The 19,395-nt window shown below is 39.5% G+C and overlaps 1 protein-coding gene across 2 annotated transcripts; it reads left to right on the top strand.

Annotated features, from left to right (window-relative positions):
- Positions 1-1,677: 1,677 nt before the first annotated feature.
- LOC110505368 (mitogen-activated protein kinase kinase kinase 7) lies at positions 1,678-19,152 on the top strand. Of its 2 annotated transcripts, XM_090220641.1 has the most exons (15): positions 1,678-2,161; positions 2,268-2,362; positions 2,767-2,877; positions 3,140-3,205; positions 3,438-3,483; positions 6,180-6,318; positions 6,593-6,721; positions 6,888-7,012; positions 8,750-8,880; positions 14,028-14,115; positions 14,306-14,433; positions 15,938-16,088; positions 16,246-16,307; positions 16,541-16,656; positions 16,976-19,152. In XM_090220641.1, the coding sequence occupies exons 2-15, from the start codon at positions 2,297-2,299 to the stop codon at positions 17,145-17,147; spliced, it is 1,530 nt and encodes a 509-aa protein (XP_090076767.1). In that variant the 5' UTR covers positions 1,678-2,161; positions 2,268-2,296; the 3' UTR covers positions 17,148-19,152. The 2 variants fall into 2 exon arrangements, with proteins under 2 accessions (XP_090076767.1, XP_090076768.1); XM_090220642.1 differs by lacking the exon at positions 1,678-2,161 and having other exon boundaries at positions 2,162-2,362.
- The last annotated feature ends 243 nt before the right edge of the window (positions 19,153-19,395 follow it).

Below are 19,395 nucleotides of genomic sequence, written 5' to 3'. Positions count from 1 at the left end.
AATCTTCAGTAGCTCAATCTTCAAGTCCATGGCTTATTTTTGTGTGAAATGTCGTAATATTTTTTTTGTTTTGATTACATTTTTAATAGCTCTTACATAAAGCATGCCGTGACCATGAAAATTATGTTTTCTGAGGATAGACAAAAATCCAGGGCTTTAGTTTATTGGAATCATTTTTGTTTTGGGGGGATTTCAATTTTCAATTTTCAAATTATACATTCTGAATTGGGGGAGGATGAACAAAATTCCACAGCTTTTATGTGTGAAATGTCATATATATATAAATATATATTATTTTTTTGCACTTGCTTTCAATTTTGAATAGCTCTTACACAAAGTGTGCCATGACTATGAAAAGTATATATTCTGAATTGGGGGAGGATGATCAAAAACCCACAGCTTTTTGTGTCAAATTCTGTATATATGTTTTTTCTTGTGCTTTCAATCTTCAATAGCGCTTGCACAAGCGTACCATGACTATGAAAATTATATTATATACCCTGAATCAGGGGAGCATGGAGACAAATCCACTGCTATTTTTGGTTGTTAAAATATCTTGAATTGTTTTATTTTTTCGCTTTCAATCTTCAATAGCTCTTACACAAAGTGTGCCATTACTATGAACATGATACATTCTGAATCAGGAGAGGATGGACAAAAATCCACGGCATTACCTTAAAAAATTGTTTTTTGTCATTTTTTACAATTATTTTGTGCTTTCAATCTTCAATAGCTCTTACACAAGCATGCCATGACTATGACAATTCTATAATCTGAATTGGGGCAGATGGACCTTATATAGACAGGTGTGTGCCTTTCCTAATCATGCCCAATCAATTGAATTTACCACAGGTGGACTCCAATGGAGTTGTAGAAACACTTTAAGGATGATCAATGGAAACAGGATGCACCTGAGCTCAATTTCGAGTCTCATAGCAAAGGGTCTGAATACTTATGTAAATAAGGTATTTCTGTGTTTTATTTTTAATACATTTGCAAAAATATCTAAAAACCTGTTTTTGCTTTGTCATTATGGGGTATTGTGTGTAGATTGATGAGAAAAAAATGAAATCCATTTTTAGAATAAAGCTGTAACGCAACAAAATTTGGAAAAAGGGAAGGGGTCTGAATACTTTCCGAATGCACTATGTCCAATATGAAGAGTGTAAGTAACATTGTGCAATACAAATGTGTTAATTAACAATGTGATTTAAATTATAAATATAATAACTAATAATATATATATAATTATTTCTATATTAAAATGGTTATTGCTATTAATATTAACAGTTGCATTATACATACTTTTTGTCTGGCCCTCATAACATCATGGTCGCCTAATCCTCCCCAGCTTCCAATTGGCTCACCCCCCCCCCCCCCCCCCCTTCTTTTAAAGCTATTAACTATTGACCTTTGGTGATCAATTCGAAGTCTGCTAACATTTCGTAATACAATTTTACGAATTCCGACCATTTGTATAATTTCATATCGTCATTTCCCGGAACTTTTATTTTGAATCGAAATCGCCGAGGTCACGTCGTTATTTATTGCTAGGTCTTGCTTATTCTTGGTCACTTCTCAGCGGTGTGACACGTACTTTGACACATCGCTAACCATTAAAAAAAAACAGGCAGGTATATACAGAGGCGCTCTCGTGTATGTCGCCCTCTATCGCCCAGGAAGGCAGATGCAACAATAAAAGTGAGCTTTGTTTAAGATCAGCAAAGGTTGACAACCCAATAAATACGCTCACGCACTACAATAATAATCTGTTATATCTATCAGATCTTTGTTGGAGGTGCTCCTCTTTTCAATCTGGGGTTGAGCCTGGGATGTATTTTGAGAGTCCCGCACCGACTGTTGGTAATATGTAATAGTTTACTGTTCTTGAATGCACCCCAAGGCTGGGAACATTCACTGCGCAAACCATGGAACAAACGGCATTTGTTTTTCTGACATTAAACCTATAAAACTCGTACTAATTTGCTATTCACTCCATTGGGTTTTCCACTTCGGTTGTAACAAACTTACTCAGACATAATGCTGATAAACAGCTGTTCATAGTTTATCGCTTTTAATAAAATGTAACTCTTCGTCCTGAGTGTTCGAAACAGCGGCTTGGTCTAGGAACGGACAACCAACTCATACTTCCTGTTCTGATGTATGTTTCAACAGCGAATGGAAACGATTACGGAGGGGTTGTGACATGAAATAACTAGATTTTAACGACAGACAGTACGCTAATACAATATGTTGTTGTTTTCTAGCTTATTGTAAGGAGTCTAAAGCCGTCAAGATGCTTGAGACACCTCCTGGGTATCCATTTGAAGAGATAGAATATGAGGATATAGAAGTTGAAGAGGTAAGTGTCGTATGATAGCTATACATACCAAACCATCAGCCTTCAATGACTGAGAAAATGAAGACAGGCAGGGGTGAGAGAAATCACACTAGCTAGCCTAGTTGAATAGTAGAGAAGTTTAGTTTTGTGTTCATCCATGTAACTTCTGAATGCCCATTTCAACTATGGAGCCAAGATACATATTTCAAAACACCAGCTACAGTATCAATAATAATTTGTAGACTATACAGAAAAGAACGAGACAGACCACCACTCTGAAACATGTCAAATTATAGCCTAGAGGGGAGCCTGTCTGTCCAAGACTCACAGAAGGGACAGAAATGAAAATGCAAGGTCTTCCTTGAAAACATGCTACTAGACTAGAGTTGCAGTGTTTTATGGATGTGTGACATTTGTTTCTCCAGGTTGTTGGCAGAGGAACATTTGGAGTTGTCTTCAAGGCCAAATGGAAAGGCAAAGATGTGGCCATCAAGACCATAGAGAGTGAATCTGAGAGGAAAGCTTTTGTAGTAGAGGTACAGGAACATCCTTGCCTGAAAATCACTTTTTTTTCTGTGTGTGTAAGCCTGGTTTTGGGTATAGTGTATTGTTGAAATGCGTTTGTCTTGTTATCACAATAATGTCCATCCTTTAAAAAAAATACCACTAACATTTATTGACACATTTTAGATTAGGGAGCAGCAGTCAAATTATATCCAATTACAATGGAAATGAAATGTGCGCGCGTGTTTAGATGGTGAGATCCATTTCACTTATCCATGTCTCTTCTTCATCCAGCTCCGCCAGCTTTCCAGAGTAAATCACCCAAATATTGTCAAGCTCTATGGTTCATGTCATAATCCAGTAAGTACATTCAGGAAAGTTGTCTTCTTAGTATGATTTGCCTGGTGTTCAACGATATGCTGTAGTGTCATTATTCCTTTATTAGTTGTTATTATTAGTAGTTATTATTCATTTATTAGGTCTACACTTTTTCGTCTACATTAATTTGACACCAGATTTGCAATCCCATACAGTATGCCTACTGTAAGTGTTTTCCCCTTTTGATCACAATGATTGAAACATTCACATACAGGTCTGTCTTGTTATGGAATACGCTGAAGGTGGCTCTTTATACAATGGTAAGAAATTACTCTTTAACTCTCCACTGACGGCATATCTATTTATTATGGCCATCGAAATGTTAGCTATTAAAATCAGATCCAACAATAATACATAGGGGTGTCATTGTATGCTGACGACTCAAACGTCCTCTTAAATCTGCAATCTGATCCCTCCACAACCTCAGAGGATCTAGATAATTTTTCTGACCTCGAACTAGGATAAGTGTACCATATTACATATTGGATTTAAAAAAAATGCAACTTACATTACCGTGTAGTTTACCAATAAAATGGTCTGTCGGTGATGTGGACACAATCAGTATTCATATGTAGAAAGAAATAAAGGAGCTGCAACACATTTTAACAGAAAGTTGGCAACAATAGATAAGATCTTGCTACCATGGAATGGTAAATACCTATTTGTGGAAAAAATATTAAATTCTTTAGTTATATCCCAGTTTACCTATTTACAGTGGTGGAAAAAAGTCCCCAATTGTCATACTTGAGTTAAAGTAAAGATACGTTAATAGGAAATTACTCAAGTAAAAGTGAAAGTCACCCAGTAAAATACTACTTGAGTAAAAGTCTAAAAGTATTTGGTTTTAAATATACTTAAGTATCAAAAGTAAATGTATTTGCTAAAATGTACTTAAGTATCAAAAGTAAAAGTATAAATCATTTCAAATTCCTTATATTAAGCAAACCAGATGGCACCATTTTTTATTTACGGATAGCCAGGGGCACACTCCAACACTCAGACATAATTTACAAACGAAGCATTTGTGTTTAGTGAGTCCTCCAGATCAGAGGCAGTACATGACCAGAGATGTTCTCTTGACAAGTGCGTGAATTGGACCATTTTCCTGCCCTGCTCAGCATTCAAAATGTAACGAGTACTTTTGGGTGTCAGGGAAAATGCATGGAGTAAAAAGTACAGTATTTTCTTTAGGAATGTAGTGAAGTAAAAAATAGTATAGATACAAAAAAAACGACTTAAGTAGTACTTGAAAGTATTTTTACTCAAGTACTTTACACCACTGTTCAATTAAGAGAATTTCCACACTGCATGATATGGGCAAATCATATAGGACTTATTTTTAACCAAATGTTGCAATTGCGATTTGACTTGCCAATTAGAGCAAGACTGTTGGAATCATGGAAATATGACTATTCTAATTCTATAGTTAGAATATAATAGTGGCTACTTTGAATAACGTGTTGTTTGAGATGACAACAAATTAAAATGCCAGGGAGGAGTTATTGCGACAGGGTAGGAACTAAATTGTTGATAAGTGTTTCCTAGGGGACCTTAAAAGTTTTGGCTACATTGCATGTTTTCTCTTAGCTACTTCATGTTGCTAAAATATAACATTGCTTTGCATATTCCTCTTTGATTTAGAATATACTGTTGCACAAACAACATGCTGATTTTGGTACACACCATCGCTGGTAATCAGTCTCTATTAGCTAGCTACGTTTGCTCTTAGTACATTTATTAGCTAGCTATTAGCATTAGCGGCTAACAATTAGCATCTCACAAGATTTAGGGCAACTTGCTAAGAAAAGACAAACTAGCTGTTTGCTGATGTAAGAAACACAAACTAATAGTGTCATTATAAAACGATAGTGGATTTATATTAAGAAGAAAAGTGAAAACAGCATTGTTGTCAACATTGTTGTATGTGCTGCATTGACCATGCAGACTGAACGAGAGTGTCTCGTGGTTGAGGAACATCAAATGCGCTCCTTGAGTGACAGGGGGCGTGGCTTGGTCTGTGTGGAAAGTGGCATGGAGCGAGAGAGTGGAGAGAGATGAGAAGTAAAACTATAAAAATGGACATTACACACGGCGTATCACATTTAACAAACCAAACATTCAAATACCGGTATAGAAAGTAAAGTAAAAACCCAAACCGGTACCTGCATCAATTCCTGTACATGATTTTCTTTAGGAATTTAATGAAGTAAAAGTTGTCAAAAATATCAATTGTAAAGTAAAGCACAGATTCCTCAAAAAACAACTTAAGTAGTACTTTCAAGTACTTTTACTTGAGTACTTTACACCACTGCCTATTTTCTATTGGCCCTACCTATGCCAAACGATTTGCCTTTTAAATTATTTTAACAAAAATGATTTCACTTTATTTGGAATGGCAAGCCAGACAAAATTAAACGTGCATATTTATACAATGAATATGAGTTCGGTGGGGGCTAAAACTATTCAATATTAAAGCATTAAACCTCTCACTAAAATGATCAGTATTACAAAAGTTATACTTAAACCCAAACGGGATCTCCAGTAGATTAGTAAGAATGGCTCATCCCTTGTTCAAAAATGGCATTTTTCCATTTATCCAGATTACAACCTCTCACTTTCAGTTCAATGAAAATGGACCCTTTTTGAAAATATCGCCCTTTCCAAAACAAGCCATACAAAGCTGGTTGCTATTTCAGTTTTATCCTCCAGAAAAGACAGAACAAATATTCCAATAAATAATATGGTTGAATTGAAATATACGGTGTAGTTATGCCACATGTGCAGCTAACAAACATATATGGAAATGGAGGAGGCAAGTGGAAGGGGGAGAAGGTAGGGAACTTGTTTTTCTTTTTGCCCTTTATTGAAGACCAAAATTGCCCCCCCAAAAAAGTGTCATAAATAAGACAGAATACATACATATTTTTTTGACTGTGTTGTGTCTGTCCATTCCCAGTGCTGCATGGAGCTGAGCCCCTGCCCCAGTACAGTGCATCCCATGCTATGAGCTGGTGTCTGCAGTGTGCTCAGGGGGTCTCCTATCTCCATGGGATGAAACCCAAGGCCCTCATTCACAGAGACCTCAAACCACCCAAGTATGACCCTTTTGTGTGTGCTGTTCCTAAACTGTCTGTTTTAGGGTTACAAAATTCTGGAAACTTTCCCAAATGTTCCCAGTTTTCCTGAATATTCCTGGAAGTACGGGGCAATAAGCAGGAACTTTGGGAATCCTCCAACCAGGATTTCTGGAAAATGGGGGAATTGTGGGAAAGTTACCAGAATTTCATGAACACAAGTCGGTTTACAGTACTTACATATTTAATGAAGTTGTTGCACTCTCTGAACCTAAACCATAGAAATTTGTTTCAGTCTGCTACTTGTACAGGGGGGCACAGTGTTGAAGATCTGTGACTTTGGGACAGCCTGTGACATTCAGACACACATGACCAACAACAAAGGAAGCGCAGCCTGGATGGCACCAGAAGTGTTTGAAGGCATGTATCCTATATCAAGGCGCTTTCCTCCTTTCATTCAAAAGCAAAAGACTAAAATGGTCTGAGCACCAATTCTCTCTGTGTCACCAATAGAACAATCTAGGGTCTCAGTCTAACCTGTATTCCTTCACTCACCTATATCTCTCTCTGTGACTCTGTTGTCCAGGCAGTAACTACAGTGAAAAGTGTGATGTGTTCAGCTGGGGTATCATCCTGTGGGAGGTGATCACTCGCAGGAAGCCCTTTGACGAGATCGGAGGATCGGCCTTCTGCATCATGTGGGCCGTGCACAGAGGTGAGAGGTCACAGAGCCATAGACTCTTAGTTGCATACATACACACGCACAGAGGAATGAAGAGAAAAATGTACAGCACCAGTCAAAAGTTTGGACACACCTACTCATTCAAGGGTTTTTCTTTATTGTTTACAATTTTCTACATTGTAAAATAATAGTGAAGACGTCAAAACTATGAAATAACACATATGGAATCATGTAGTAACCAAAAATAGTGTTAAATCAAAATATATTTTATATTTGAGATTCATTAAAGTAGCCACCCTTTGCCTTGATGACAGCTTTGCACACTCTTGGCATTCTCTCAACCAGCTTCATGACCTGGAATGCATTTCAATTAACAGGTGTGGAATTTCTTTCCTTCTTAAGGCATTTGAGCCAATCAGTTGTGTTGTGACAAGATAGGGGTGGTATACAGAAGATAGCCCTATTTGGTAAAATACCATAGTCTTTTACCAAATAGTAAAAGACCAAGACCAAGTCCATATTATGGCAAGAACAGCTCAAATAAGCAAATAGAAACGACAGTCCATCATTACTTTAAGACTTGAAGGTCAGTCAATCCGGAAAATGTAAATAACTTTAAAAAAGGAAACTTTTTTGGTTCCTACATGATTCTATGTGTTATTTCATAGTTTTTATGTCTTCACTACTATTCTACAATGTAGAAGGAAAAACCCTTGAATGAGTAGGTATGTCCAAACTTTTGACTGGTACTCTGTGTAGTGAGGTGGAATATACACTACCGTTCAAAAGTTTGGGGTCACAAATTTGATGTCCATTAAAATAACATAAAATTGATCAGAAATACAGTGTAGACATTGTTAATGTTGTAAATGACTATTATAGCTGGAAACGGCTGATTATCTTTAATGGAATATCTACATAGGTGTACAGAGTTTATTATAAGCAACCATCACTCCTGTGTTCCAATTGCACATTGTGTTAGCTAATCCAAGTGTATAATTTGAAAAGGCTAATTGATCATTAGGAAACCCTTTTGCAATTATGTTAGAACAGCTGAAAACTGTTCTGATTAAAGAAGCAACAAAACTGTCTTTCTTTAGACTAGTTGAGTATCTGGAGCATCAGCATTTGTGGGTTCGATGCAACACCGTACAACGCCATGCCATACCCTGTGGACGGCGCTTAATTGGAGCTAATTTCCTCCTACAACAGAACAATGACCCAAAGCACAGCTCCAAACTATGCAAGAACTATTTAGGGAAGAAGCAGTCAGCTGGTATTCTGTCTATAATGGAGTGGCCAGCACAGTCACCGGATCTCAACCCTATTGAGTTTGACTGTAAGAAGTGCCCATCAAGCCAATCCAATTTGTGAGAGGTGCTTCAGGAAGCATGGGGTGAAATCTTTTCAGATTTCCTCAACAAATTGACAACGAGAATGCAAAAGGTCTGCAAGGCTATAATTTCTGCAAATGGAAGATTCTTTGACGAAAGAAAAGTTTGAAGGACACAATTATTATTTCAATTAAAAATCATTATTTATAACCTTGTCAACATCTTCACTATATTTACTATTCATTTTGACACTCATTTTATGTATATTTTCAAGGAAAACAAGGACATTTCTAAATGACCCCAAACTTTTGAACGATTGTGTAAGTTTGAAGAAAACCTCACCTATTTGTTAAATGACGGAAAGAAGGTGAGTAGAGGAAGCCACTTTAGACTGACATTACCCACTGACACGTTAGTCTCCTGTATGTGTTCTCAGGTACTCGCCCACCCCTGATAAAGGACCTCCCGGAGCCCATTGAGGGCCTGATGACACACTGCTGGGACAAAGACCCTGCCCAGAGGCCCTCCATGGAGGAGGTCAGAAACACCATGGCAAGCCTCATGAAGGTACAGTACTGGAAAACCCCACAGACCCATGGTCTCAGAACTTCACACTCACAACTCTAATAATAACCCATATATGTTAGTAATACCTGCAATTTCAAGACTTCGCTCTTAGAGGGGAATTCAGACCCAAGTTACACGCGGAAATTGCACTTTATTCCCTTTTCTCTGAGTATTCTGACCTTGAACTTAAGTATGAGGAAACACAGCCAGCTATTTGTTGGGGGTGGAGGTCATAGAAATGTAGGTGTGGCAGAGGTGTGTCTACAGGAAATCATGAATAAGGTCGAGCACCTTTCGTTCAGTAGAAAAGCATGGACTATTTCCAATAGAAATAACACCATTCTCCATGCACTGAAATGTATAAATTGATAAGAGCTTGGTTAATTATTTATCCTTTTGGAGAAAGGGATTATAATTAGGCCTACAAATGGCAATTGTTTAAAAATATTTTTCCTTATGATTGCTGGAGACGAAATTAAAACCAGTCATATGGAAGCAAACTGAAAATAATTTCAACAAGACATATATTTTGGACCCTTCTCCACAGTGAAGTAGGCTGTAAATAGCTGTGCCTTTATTCACAATTGTTATTGTATGTCCTCGTAATTTGAGGGGATGAAATTTGGAGACCCAAACTATAGGCTTATTTAGCGCCTAACCTACCAAGTAGATTTATTCACTCTAGAATGTTTTAATTATATGCCCTGGCTTTTCTCAGTTAAAAAAACAAACAATTTGTATCATATACAGTGCCTTCAGACAGTATTCACACCCCTTGACTTTCCACATTTTGTGTTACAGCCTGAATTTAAATGGATTAAAAAATAAATACAAATTGACACTGGCCTACACACAATTATGTTTTTTGAAATGTTTACCAATTAGTTACAAATGAAAAGCTGAAACATATTGAGTCAACAAGTATTCAACCCCTCTTTTATAGCAAGACTGACAAGTCACATAATAAGTTGTAATGTGTGCAATAATAGTGTTTAACATGATTTTTGAAAGACTATGTTATCTCTGTACCCCACACATACTGTAAGGTAAGGTCCCTCAGTCGAGCAGTGATTTCAAACAGAAATTCAAGCACAAAGACCAGGGAGGTTTTCCAATGCCTCACAAAGAAGGGCACCTATAGGTAGATGGGTAAAAAGCGTTATGTTTGGGGCAAATCCAATACAACACATTACTGAGTACGACTATATATTCAAGCTGCATCATGTTATGAGTATGCTTGTAATCGTCAAGGACTGGGGAGTTTTCAGGATAAATGTAAGGGTTGTCGTCGGGAGAAAGCGAGGACCAAGGTGCAGCGTGGTAAGTATTCATTGTAATTTAATAAAGAATGAATACTGAAACAAAAAAAAAACAATACACGACAAACGAACAGTCCTGAATGGTGCAACAAAACACAGAACAGAAAATAAACACCCACAACCAAAATGGGGAAAACAGGCTACCTAAGTATGATTCTCAATCAGAGACAACGAACGACACCTGCCTCTGATTGAGAACCATACTAGCCAAACACATAGAAATATAACAACCTAGAAAAACAAACATAGACTGCCCACCCCAACTCACGCCCTGACCAATTTGACAGAGCTTGAAGAATTTTGAAAAGAATAGTGGGCAAATTTTGCACAACACAATCCAGGTTTGGAAAGAGCTTAGAGCCTTACACAGAAAGAGTCACAGTTTTAATCGCTGTCAACAGTGATTCTAACACGTATTGACTCAGGGGGTTGAATATTTATCCAATCAAGATATATTAGTGTTTATTTCTTGTATTTTTAATTACAAAAGTTAGAATTTTTCTTCCAGTTTGGCATTAGAATATTTTTTGTAGGTCGTTGACAAAAAATAACAATTGTAACACACCAAAATGTGGAAAAAGTCACGGGGTGTGAATACTTTCTGAAGCCACTGTATATAGGTGGCTTTCTTTAATTGATCCCTAACGTTCTGAACCCGTTCTCCCTATATATTATATTGAGTCTGTCGAGAAAATTCTAATGAAAGATGCACTGTATTTAAAGGGATGGCTTTAGATAAATGTAATAAAGTCCTTGAGGAAATCTGTTGGACAGCAAGTGGGAGGGTTTTTCAGCGATTTAATTGCATTTATTCAGAGCACATTGCGTTGCGCACCTGCATAAGGTTAAGTCTGAATAACAAATACTGAGAAGTGCTACATTCAAAATGCGTTGAAAAGGCGCACACATTTCTGACCGAAGTCTGAATCGGGCCCTTAGTTATTAAGAAATGGTGGCTTTGTTCCACAGTTTGAGTGTTTGATTTTATATCTACATTGAACAAAAATATACAGTTGAAGTCAGAAGTTTACATACACTTAGGTTGGAGTCATTAAAACTAGTTTTTCAACCACTCCACACATTTCTTGTTAACAAACTATAGTTTTGGCAAGTCGGTTAGGACAATTACTTTGTGCATGACACAAGTAATTTTTCCAACAATTGTTTACAGACAGATTATTTCACTTAATTCACTGTATCACAATTCCAGTGGGTCAGAAGTTTACATACACTAAGTTGACTGTGCCTTTAAACAGCTTGGAAAATCCAAGAAAATTATGTCATGGCTTTAGAAGCTTCTGATAGGCTAATTTACATCATTTGAGTCAATTGGAGGTGTACCTGTGGATGTATTTCAAGGCCTACCTTCAAACTCAGTGCCTCTTTGGGAAACTCAAAAGAAATCAGCCAAGACCTCAGAAAAGAATTGTAGACCTCCACAAGTCTGGTTCATCCTTGGGAGCAATTTCCAAACACCTGAAGGTACCACGTTCATCTGTACAAACAATAGTATGCAAGTATTAACACCATGGGACCACGCAGCCGCCATATCGCTCAGGAAGGAGATCTCCTAGAGATGAACCTACTTTGGTGTGAAAAGTGCAAATCAATACCATAACAACAGCAAAGGACCTTGTAAAGATGCTGGAGGAAACAGGTACAAAAGTATCTATATCCACAGTAAAACTAGTACTATATCGACATAACCTGAAAGGTCGCTCAGCAAGGAAGAAGCCACTGGTCCAAACCGCCATAAAAAAGACAGACTACAGTTTGCAACTGCACATGGAGACAAATATCATACTTTTTGGAGAAATGTCCTCTGGTCTGATGAAACAAAAATAGAACTGTTTGGCCATAACGACCATCGTTATGTTTGGAGGGAAAAGGTGGAGCTTACAAGCCGAAGAACACCATCCCAACCGTGAAGCGCGGGGATGGCAGCATCATGTTGTGTGGGTGCTTTGCTGCAGGAGGGACTGGTGCACTTCACAAAATAGATGGCATCATGAGGGAAGAAAATTATATGGATATATTGAAGCAACATCTCAAGACTTCAGTCAGGAAGTTAAAGCTTGGTTGCAAATGGGTCTTCCAAAAGGACAATGACCCGAAGCATACTTCCAAAGTTGTGGCAAAATGGCTTACGGGCAACAAAGTCAAGGTATTGCATTGGCAAATGCATCACAAAGCCCTGACTTCAATCCCATAGAAAATGTGAGGGCAGAACTGAAAAAGCGTGTGCAAGCAAGGAGGCCTACAAACCTGACTCATTTACACCAGCTCTGTCAGGAGGAATGGGCCAAAATTCACCCCACTTATTGTGGGAAGCCTGTGGAAGGCTACCCGAAACATTTGACCCAAGTTAAACAATTTAATGGCAATGCTACCAAATACTAATTGAGTGTATGTAAACTTCTGACCCACTGGGAATGTGATGAAAGAAATCAAATATGAATAAATCATTCTCTCTACTATTAATCTGACATTTCACATTCTTAAAATAAAGTGGTGATCCTAACTGACCTAAGACAGGGAATTTTTACTAGGATTAAATGTCATGAATTGTGAAACTGAGTTTAAATGTATTTGGCTATGGTGTATGTAAACTTCCGACTTCAATTGTAAATGCAACATTGAAGGAGTTGGTCCCATATTTTATGAGCTGAAATAAAAGATCCCAGAAATATTCCATATGCACCAAAAGCTTCTTTCTCTTAAATTTTGTGCATACATTTGTTTACATCCCTGTTGGTGAGCAGTTCACCTTTGCCAATCCATCCACCTGACAGGTGTGGCATATAAAGAAGCTGATTAAACAGCATGATCATTAAACATGTGCACCTTGTGATGGGGACAATAAAAGGCCTCTAAAATATGCAATTTTGTCACACAACACAATCCAACAGATGTCTCAAGTTTTGAGGGAGTGTGCAATTGGCATGCTAACTGCAGTAATGTACACCAGAGCTTTTGCCAGAGAATTGAATGTTCATTTCTCTACAATAAGCCGCCTCCAACGTTGTTTTGAATAATTTGGCAGTACATCCAACTGGCCTCACAACCGCAGACCAAGTGTAACCATGCCAGCCCAGGATCTCCACATCCAGCTTATTCACCTGTGGGATTGTCTGGGACCGGCATAAGCTATGGATAATGAACACAATTGCATTTTATCGATGGCAATTTGAATGCACAGAGATACCATGACGAGATCCTGAGGCCCATTGTTGTGCCATTCATCCGCCGCCATCACCTCATGTCTCAGCATGATAATGCATGGCCCCATGTCGCTAGGATCTGTACACAATTCCTGGAAGATGAAAATGTCCCAGTTCTTCCATGGCCTGCATACTCACCAGACATGTCGCCCTTTGAGCATGTTTGGGATGCTCTGGATCGACGTCTATGACAGCGTGTTCCAGTTCCCGTCAATATCCAGCATCTTCGCACAGCCATTGAAGAGGAATGTGACAACATTCCACAGGCCACAATCAACAGCCTGAACAACTCTATGCGAAGGAGACGTGTCGCACTGCATGAGGAAACTGGTGGTCACACCAGATAGGCTGGTTTTCTGATCCACACCCCTACTTTATTTATTTTGTATAAAGGTATCTGTGACTAACAGATGCATATCTGTATTCCCAGTCAAGTTAAACCCATAGATTAGGGCCAAATTAATTAATTTAAATTGTCTGATTTCCTTATATGAACTGTAACTCAGTAAAATCTTAGAAATTGTTGCATGTTAAGTTTTTATATTTTGTTCAGTATACATTTCCTGTAAGTATTGTTCATTGCACTCTTCCTCCCATGTGTCTGCAGTACTTCCCAGGGTCTGATGAGCCTCTTCAGTACCCCCACCAGTGTCCAAGCAACAGCAGGAGTGGCTCCTCATCAGCCACAAGCACAGGTGAGTTCCATAGATTTAGATAGGCTTTGAATGTTTATGGATTATATAAACATTTGGAGACAAGTAACACTATATCTTGTATTAAAATTGAGTCAAAACTTTGGAAATGCATATTAATGAAGTTCAGAAGTTGCTGTTATTACAGAAGTTTCTGGAAAAACATTTTAAAAAGCCATCTTCTCTTCTGTAGGTTCCAATGCAGACAACACTATCAACAGCTACAGATCCGAAGGCAACATGGAGCATGGAACAAACTGTCAAGAGAGAGATGACACCCTGAAAAACGAAAAATTTCCACTTCAGTTCAAACCTTTAAAGGTGATGCATTTGTCAACTGCGTTTATTTTCAGCAAACGTAACATAAGATTCATCAACTGAGACATAAACTGAACAAGTTCCACAGACATGTGACAAACATAAATGGAATAATGTGTCCCTGAAAAAAGGGGGGTCAAAATGAAAAGTAACAGTCAGTATCTGGTGTGGCCACCAGCTGCATTAAGTACTGCAGTGCATCTCCTCATGGACTGCACCAGATTTGCCAGTTTTTGCTGTGAGATGTTTCCCCAATCTTTCACCAAGGCACTCGCAAGTTCCCGGACATTTGGCCCTAGCCCTCACCCTCCGATCCAACAGGTCCCAGACGTGCTCAATGGGATTGAGATCTGGGCTCTTCGCTGGCCATGGCAGAACACTGACATTCCTGTCTTGCAGGAAATCACGCACAGAACAAGCAGTATGGCTGGTGGCATTGTCATGCTGGAGGGTCGTGTCAGGATGAGCCTGCAGGAAGGGTATCACATGAGGGAGGAGGATGTCTTCCCTGTAACGCACAGCGTTGAGATTGCCTGCAATGACAACAAGCTCAGTCCGATGATGCTGTGACACACCGCCCCAGACCATGATGGACCCTCCACCTCCAAATCAATCCCGCTCCAGAGTACAGGCTTCGGTGTAACAAATTTTTTTTTTGACGATAAACGCGAAGCCAACCATCACCCCTGGTGAGACCAAACCGTGACTCGTCAGTGAAGAGCACTTTTTGACAGTCCTGTCTGGTCCAGCGACGGTGGATTTGTGCCCATGGGCGACGTTGTTGCCGGTGATGTCTGGTGAGGACCTGCCTTACAACAGGCCTACAAGCCCTCAGTCCAGCCTCTCTCAGCCTATTGCGGACAGTCTGAGCACTGATGGAGGGATTGTGCATTCCTGGTGTAACTCGGGCAGTTGTTGTTGCCATCCTGTACCTGTTCCGCAGGTGTGATGTTTGGATGTACTGATCCTGTGCAGGTGTTGTTACACGTAGTCTGCCACTGCGAGGACGATCAGATGTCAGTCCTGTCTCCCTGTAGCATTGTCTTAGACGTCTCACAGTACGGACATTGCAATTTATTGCCCTGGCCACATCTGCAGTCCTCATGACTCCTTGCAGCATGCCTAAGGCACATTCACGCATATGAGCAGGGACCCTGGGCATCTTTCTTTTGGTGTTGTTCAGAGTCAGTAGAAAGGCCTCTTTAGTGTCCTAAGTTTTCATAACTGTGACCTTGATTGCTTACCGTCTGAAAGCTGTTAGTGTCTTAACGACCGTTCCACGGGTGCATGTTCATTAATTGTTTATGGTTCATTGAACAAACATGGGAAACAGTGTTTAAACCCATTACAAGGAAGATCTGTGAAGTTATTTGGATTTTTACAAATTATCTTTAAAAGACAGGCTCCTGAAAAAGGGACGTTTCTTTTTTTGCTGAGTTTAGTTGTTGCAAAAGCTAAAGTAATAACTCATCCCATCCATGTTCATGCTGTTCATGTTCTTTCTCAGGGGGGAACATTACGCCACAGCCTGCCCCTATCCAGAGGGCCTAGTATGGAGAGCCTGCCTGAGCGTACCCAGAGCCCTGCCCCCACTGAGGTCAAAGGGCAATGTGCTGGCCAGTCAGGGCCAGAGCTGAGAGCACCTATCAGTCCCACAGGTATGGGCCCTATTTAGTATTGGTTGAAACAATAGAGCTAGTTTACCAAAGATTGTATATGCATGGAACCTACTGAATATCTGACACTGTCACTACAGTGTTCACCAGGGGGCAGTACCATACAACATACTCACCATTATGTTTTCTATGTCCTCAGATATTAATGGTTTGGACAGCTCCATCCCCATGGCTTATCTGACACTAGATCACCAGCTGCAGGTACTGTTCTTTCTCCATTCATCCTCAGTCCTGACAGATACTAAATCCTAATACTGATAACCAACTAGCAATGTTTTACATTCTTACATCTCCATAGCCTACTCACTGCCCTGTTTGGATTTCATGTGTCCTCCACTTGAAATATTACATTTGTTTAAAAAGCATTATAAGAATGTGTGTGTAAATTGTAAGTGAATGATGGTGGTGTGTGTATTCCTGGGTTGGGTTTTTAGCCCCTGGCCCCATTCTCAAACTCCAATGAGTCCATGGCTGTGTTTGAGCAGCACTGCAGAATGGCCCAGGAGTACCTGAAAGTGGAGACTGAAATTGCCCTACTCACCCAGAGAAAGTAAGTCACATATGAGCCCAGTATTCCCTATGAAGAAGATGTTTGTCCAATATGTACAAACTGTACTGAAGATGGCACCGTAATCTGGTGTTATGTCTAATTAATTACTGTCGAAGATGTTTTACTAACTTCTATTTGTTGTGATACCAGTTACTCTTAACGTGAATACATTCATTAGAATTCAATCTAACAACATTGTTTCTTGTACAGAATATTGTAGTATTTTACTGTATGTAGTAATTAGTTGTAGAGTGACAGTGAATGCAGGCTACCTAAATGCTAAACATGTTCTCTCTCCCTTTGTCGTGGGGATGTGTAGGAAGGAGTTAATCTCTGAGCTGGACCAGGATGAAAGGGAGCAGCAAAATACTTCCCGTCTGGTTCAGGAGCACAACAAACTGTTGGACGAGAACAAGAGCCTCTCCACCTACTTCCACATTTGTAAGAACAAGCTAGAGCGGATTCAGAGTCAGCAACAACAGAAGAGTTAGAATACCTTTTGATGTGTGCTTGCTGCCCCAGAACTGTCCTCAGATCATCAGCAGCCAAATAGACTGTCAAGGGGCCATTTTGTGTGGTCTCCTCTGTAGACCCTCAACTGTTTTGGGATTTGCAGACAAATATACCTGCCATATTTGTGATGACTGCTTCATATTTCTCATCAACTGTTTTCAGATGAGCAGCCCAAGAGACTGGCCATTTAGTGAACTCTTCCCTGTTGCTCTTAGCTGTTCCTGGATCAGTGGCCAAAGCGGAAGGCCATGTCATTCTGAATGCTTTGTAGATCCCCAACTGATCCAGTCAGCAGCGGACTGCACAAAGCATGTCTCCCCTCAGATTCTTGCTCCCCAATGCGCTGTACAGTAACAACATACTCCACCTGTCTCAATCCAGAGCTGCGTTCAGTACAACAATGTTGCAAAATGTTGTGCAAGACCTATTAAGAACAGCTAAGTTAATTTACATGCATGTTTTCGGAAAGACGTCATTCTATTCTGCCAGAGGTACACTGGACTAGTTGAACAAGGAAAGTCTGGAGGTCCTGTAAAGTCATCTCCTACTGTAGCTATTGACATCAAGAGGAAAATGCAGTTGCCCCTAGAGACTGATCTTGGGTCAGTTTAGTACCCCCCCCCCCCCCCCCCCCCCCCCCACACCATTGTGCCTAAGGGCAACTTCTGTCCATAGCTCGACATCCAGGAATTATCAGAAAGGCTTTGTAGAAAATGATTGATGATGTGAAGGGGGGTGACTTGCAGTAACACCTCAGATGACTTGAGGTGTTTCCTGTCTTGTAGCAGATGACTGTCACTATACCCTCTCCAGGACTGTTCTAGAGGTGCTAGTTGTAAAAGAAGTGACTCAGCTTGTTTTCACCGTCTGACTCTGGCCTCTCTGTGACAGCTAGCTTGGTATGGAGATGACAAATAGATGACTAAGTTGTGTTTTTAAAGGTTTATACTCATTCTTATATCTGTATTCCCTTTTTACGTACACAGAGTAAACAAAACTTTAGGAACACCTTCATAATATTGCATTGCACACCCTTTTCCCCTCAGAACAGCCTCAGTTTGTCAGGACATGGACTCTACAAGGTGTCGAAGGTGTTCCACTGGGATGCTGGCCCATGTTGATTCCAATGTTGGCTGGATGTCCTCTGGGTGGTGGACCATTTTTGATATACACAGGAAACTGTTGAGTGTGAAAAACTCAGCAGCATTGCAGTTCTTGACACACTCAAACCGGTGCACCTGGCACCTATTACCATACCCCGTTCAATGGCACTTAAATATTTTGTCTTGCCTATTCACCCTCTGAGTGGCAAACATACACAATCCATGTCTCAATTGTATTTTATGCTTCAAAATCCTTCTTTAACCTGTCTCCTCCCCTTCATCTACACTGACTGAAGTGGATTTAACAGGTGACAACAATAAGGGATCATAGCTTTCACCTGGATTCACCTACGTCATGGAAAGGGCAGGTGTTCCTAATGTTTTGTACTCTCAATGTATATGCAATGGCTCCTTGAGAAGCAATGACAATATTTCAAAAGGGTCTTTGTTTTTAGTAATTTTATGTAGCCTATATTTTGAGGTCTTTCTCAAGTCTTATCTGCCTTAGATGTTTTCGATATATTTTCTCATAGAATACCACCACCACGTAGTCCACTCAGTATTTCTGTTTATATTTTGTTCATTTTGTCAAATATTTCACTTTTGTATTCACTCCTAAATGTGTACGTGCTGGTTGTGGACTTTGAGTTTGGTCTTGTTCCAGTACTTCCACAAATGTGTTATACACTTGTTTGCTTGATTTGCCCTCTGTGTGCGTGTGTGTTCACAAGTTGCCTTAGGTTGTATCTCACTGTGTATTGTATTTTTCTAAATAGCGCTTTGACTTGCAAAATCGGAAGGGTTGTCAATGCACTTTTGAATGTATATCTCAAGAACTTCAAAAGTACTGGAATAAAAAAAGTGAATGCACACAAGAAAAGGCTGCTTTTACATTCTTGGTATTAAGGCATTTGTGATTGAATATAATACAATCTGTTGCCCTAGCATATCTTTTTGATTTCATCTGCACTTTGTGTGTCACTTGGCAGTTCTGAAACGCCTGTATGCTTGAGTGCATAAAACATTTCCTATTATCTATGTTTTCAATGGTTTGATATATTCTTAGAAAAATATTTATTCAGATAGTGTTTTGGGGAAGTAGAATAATATCAGCATAAATGTC

Source organism: Oncorhynchus mykiss, chromosome 25 (assembly GCF_057628025.1).
Source record: "Oncorhynchus mykiss isolate SJ-2025 chromosome 25, ASM5762802v1, whole genome shotgun sequence".
Lineage (NCBI taxonomy): Eukaryota > Metazoa > Chordata > Actinopteri > Salmoniformes > Salmonidae > Oncorhynchus > Oncorhynchus mykiss.
The sequence above is the reverse complement of the archived record's forward strand: the minus strand, read 5'-3'. Positions and strand labels throughout refer to the sequence as shown.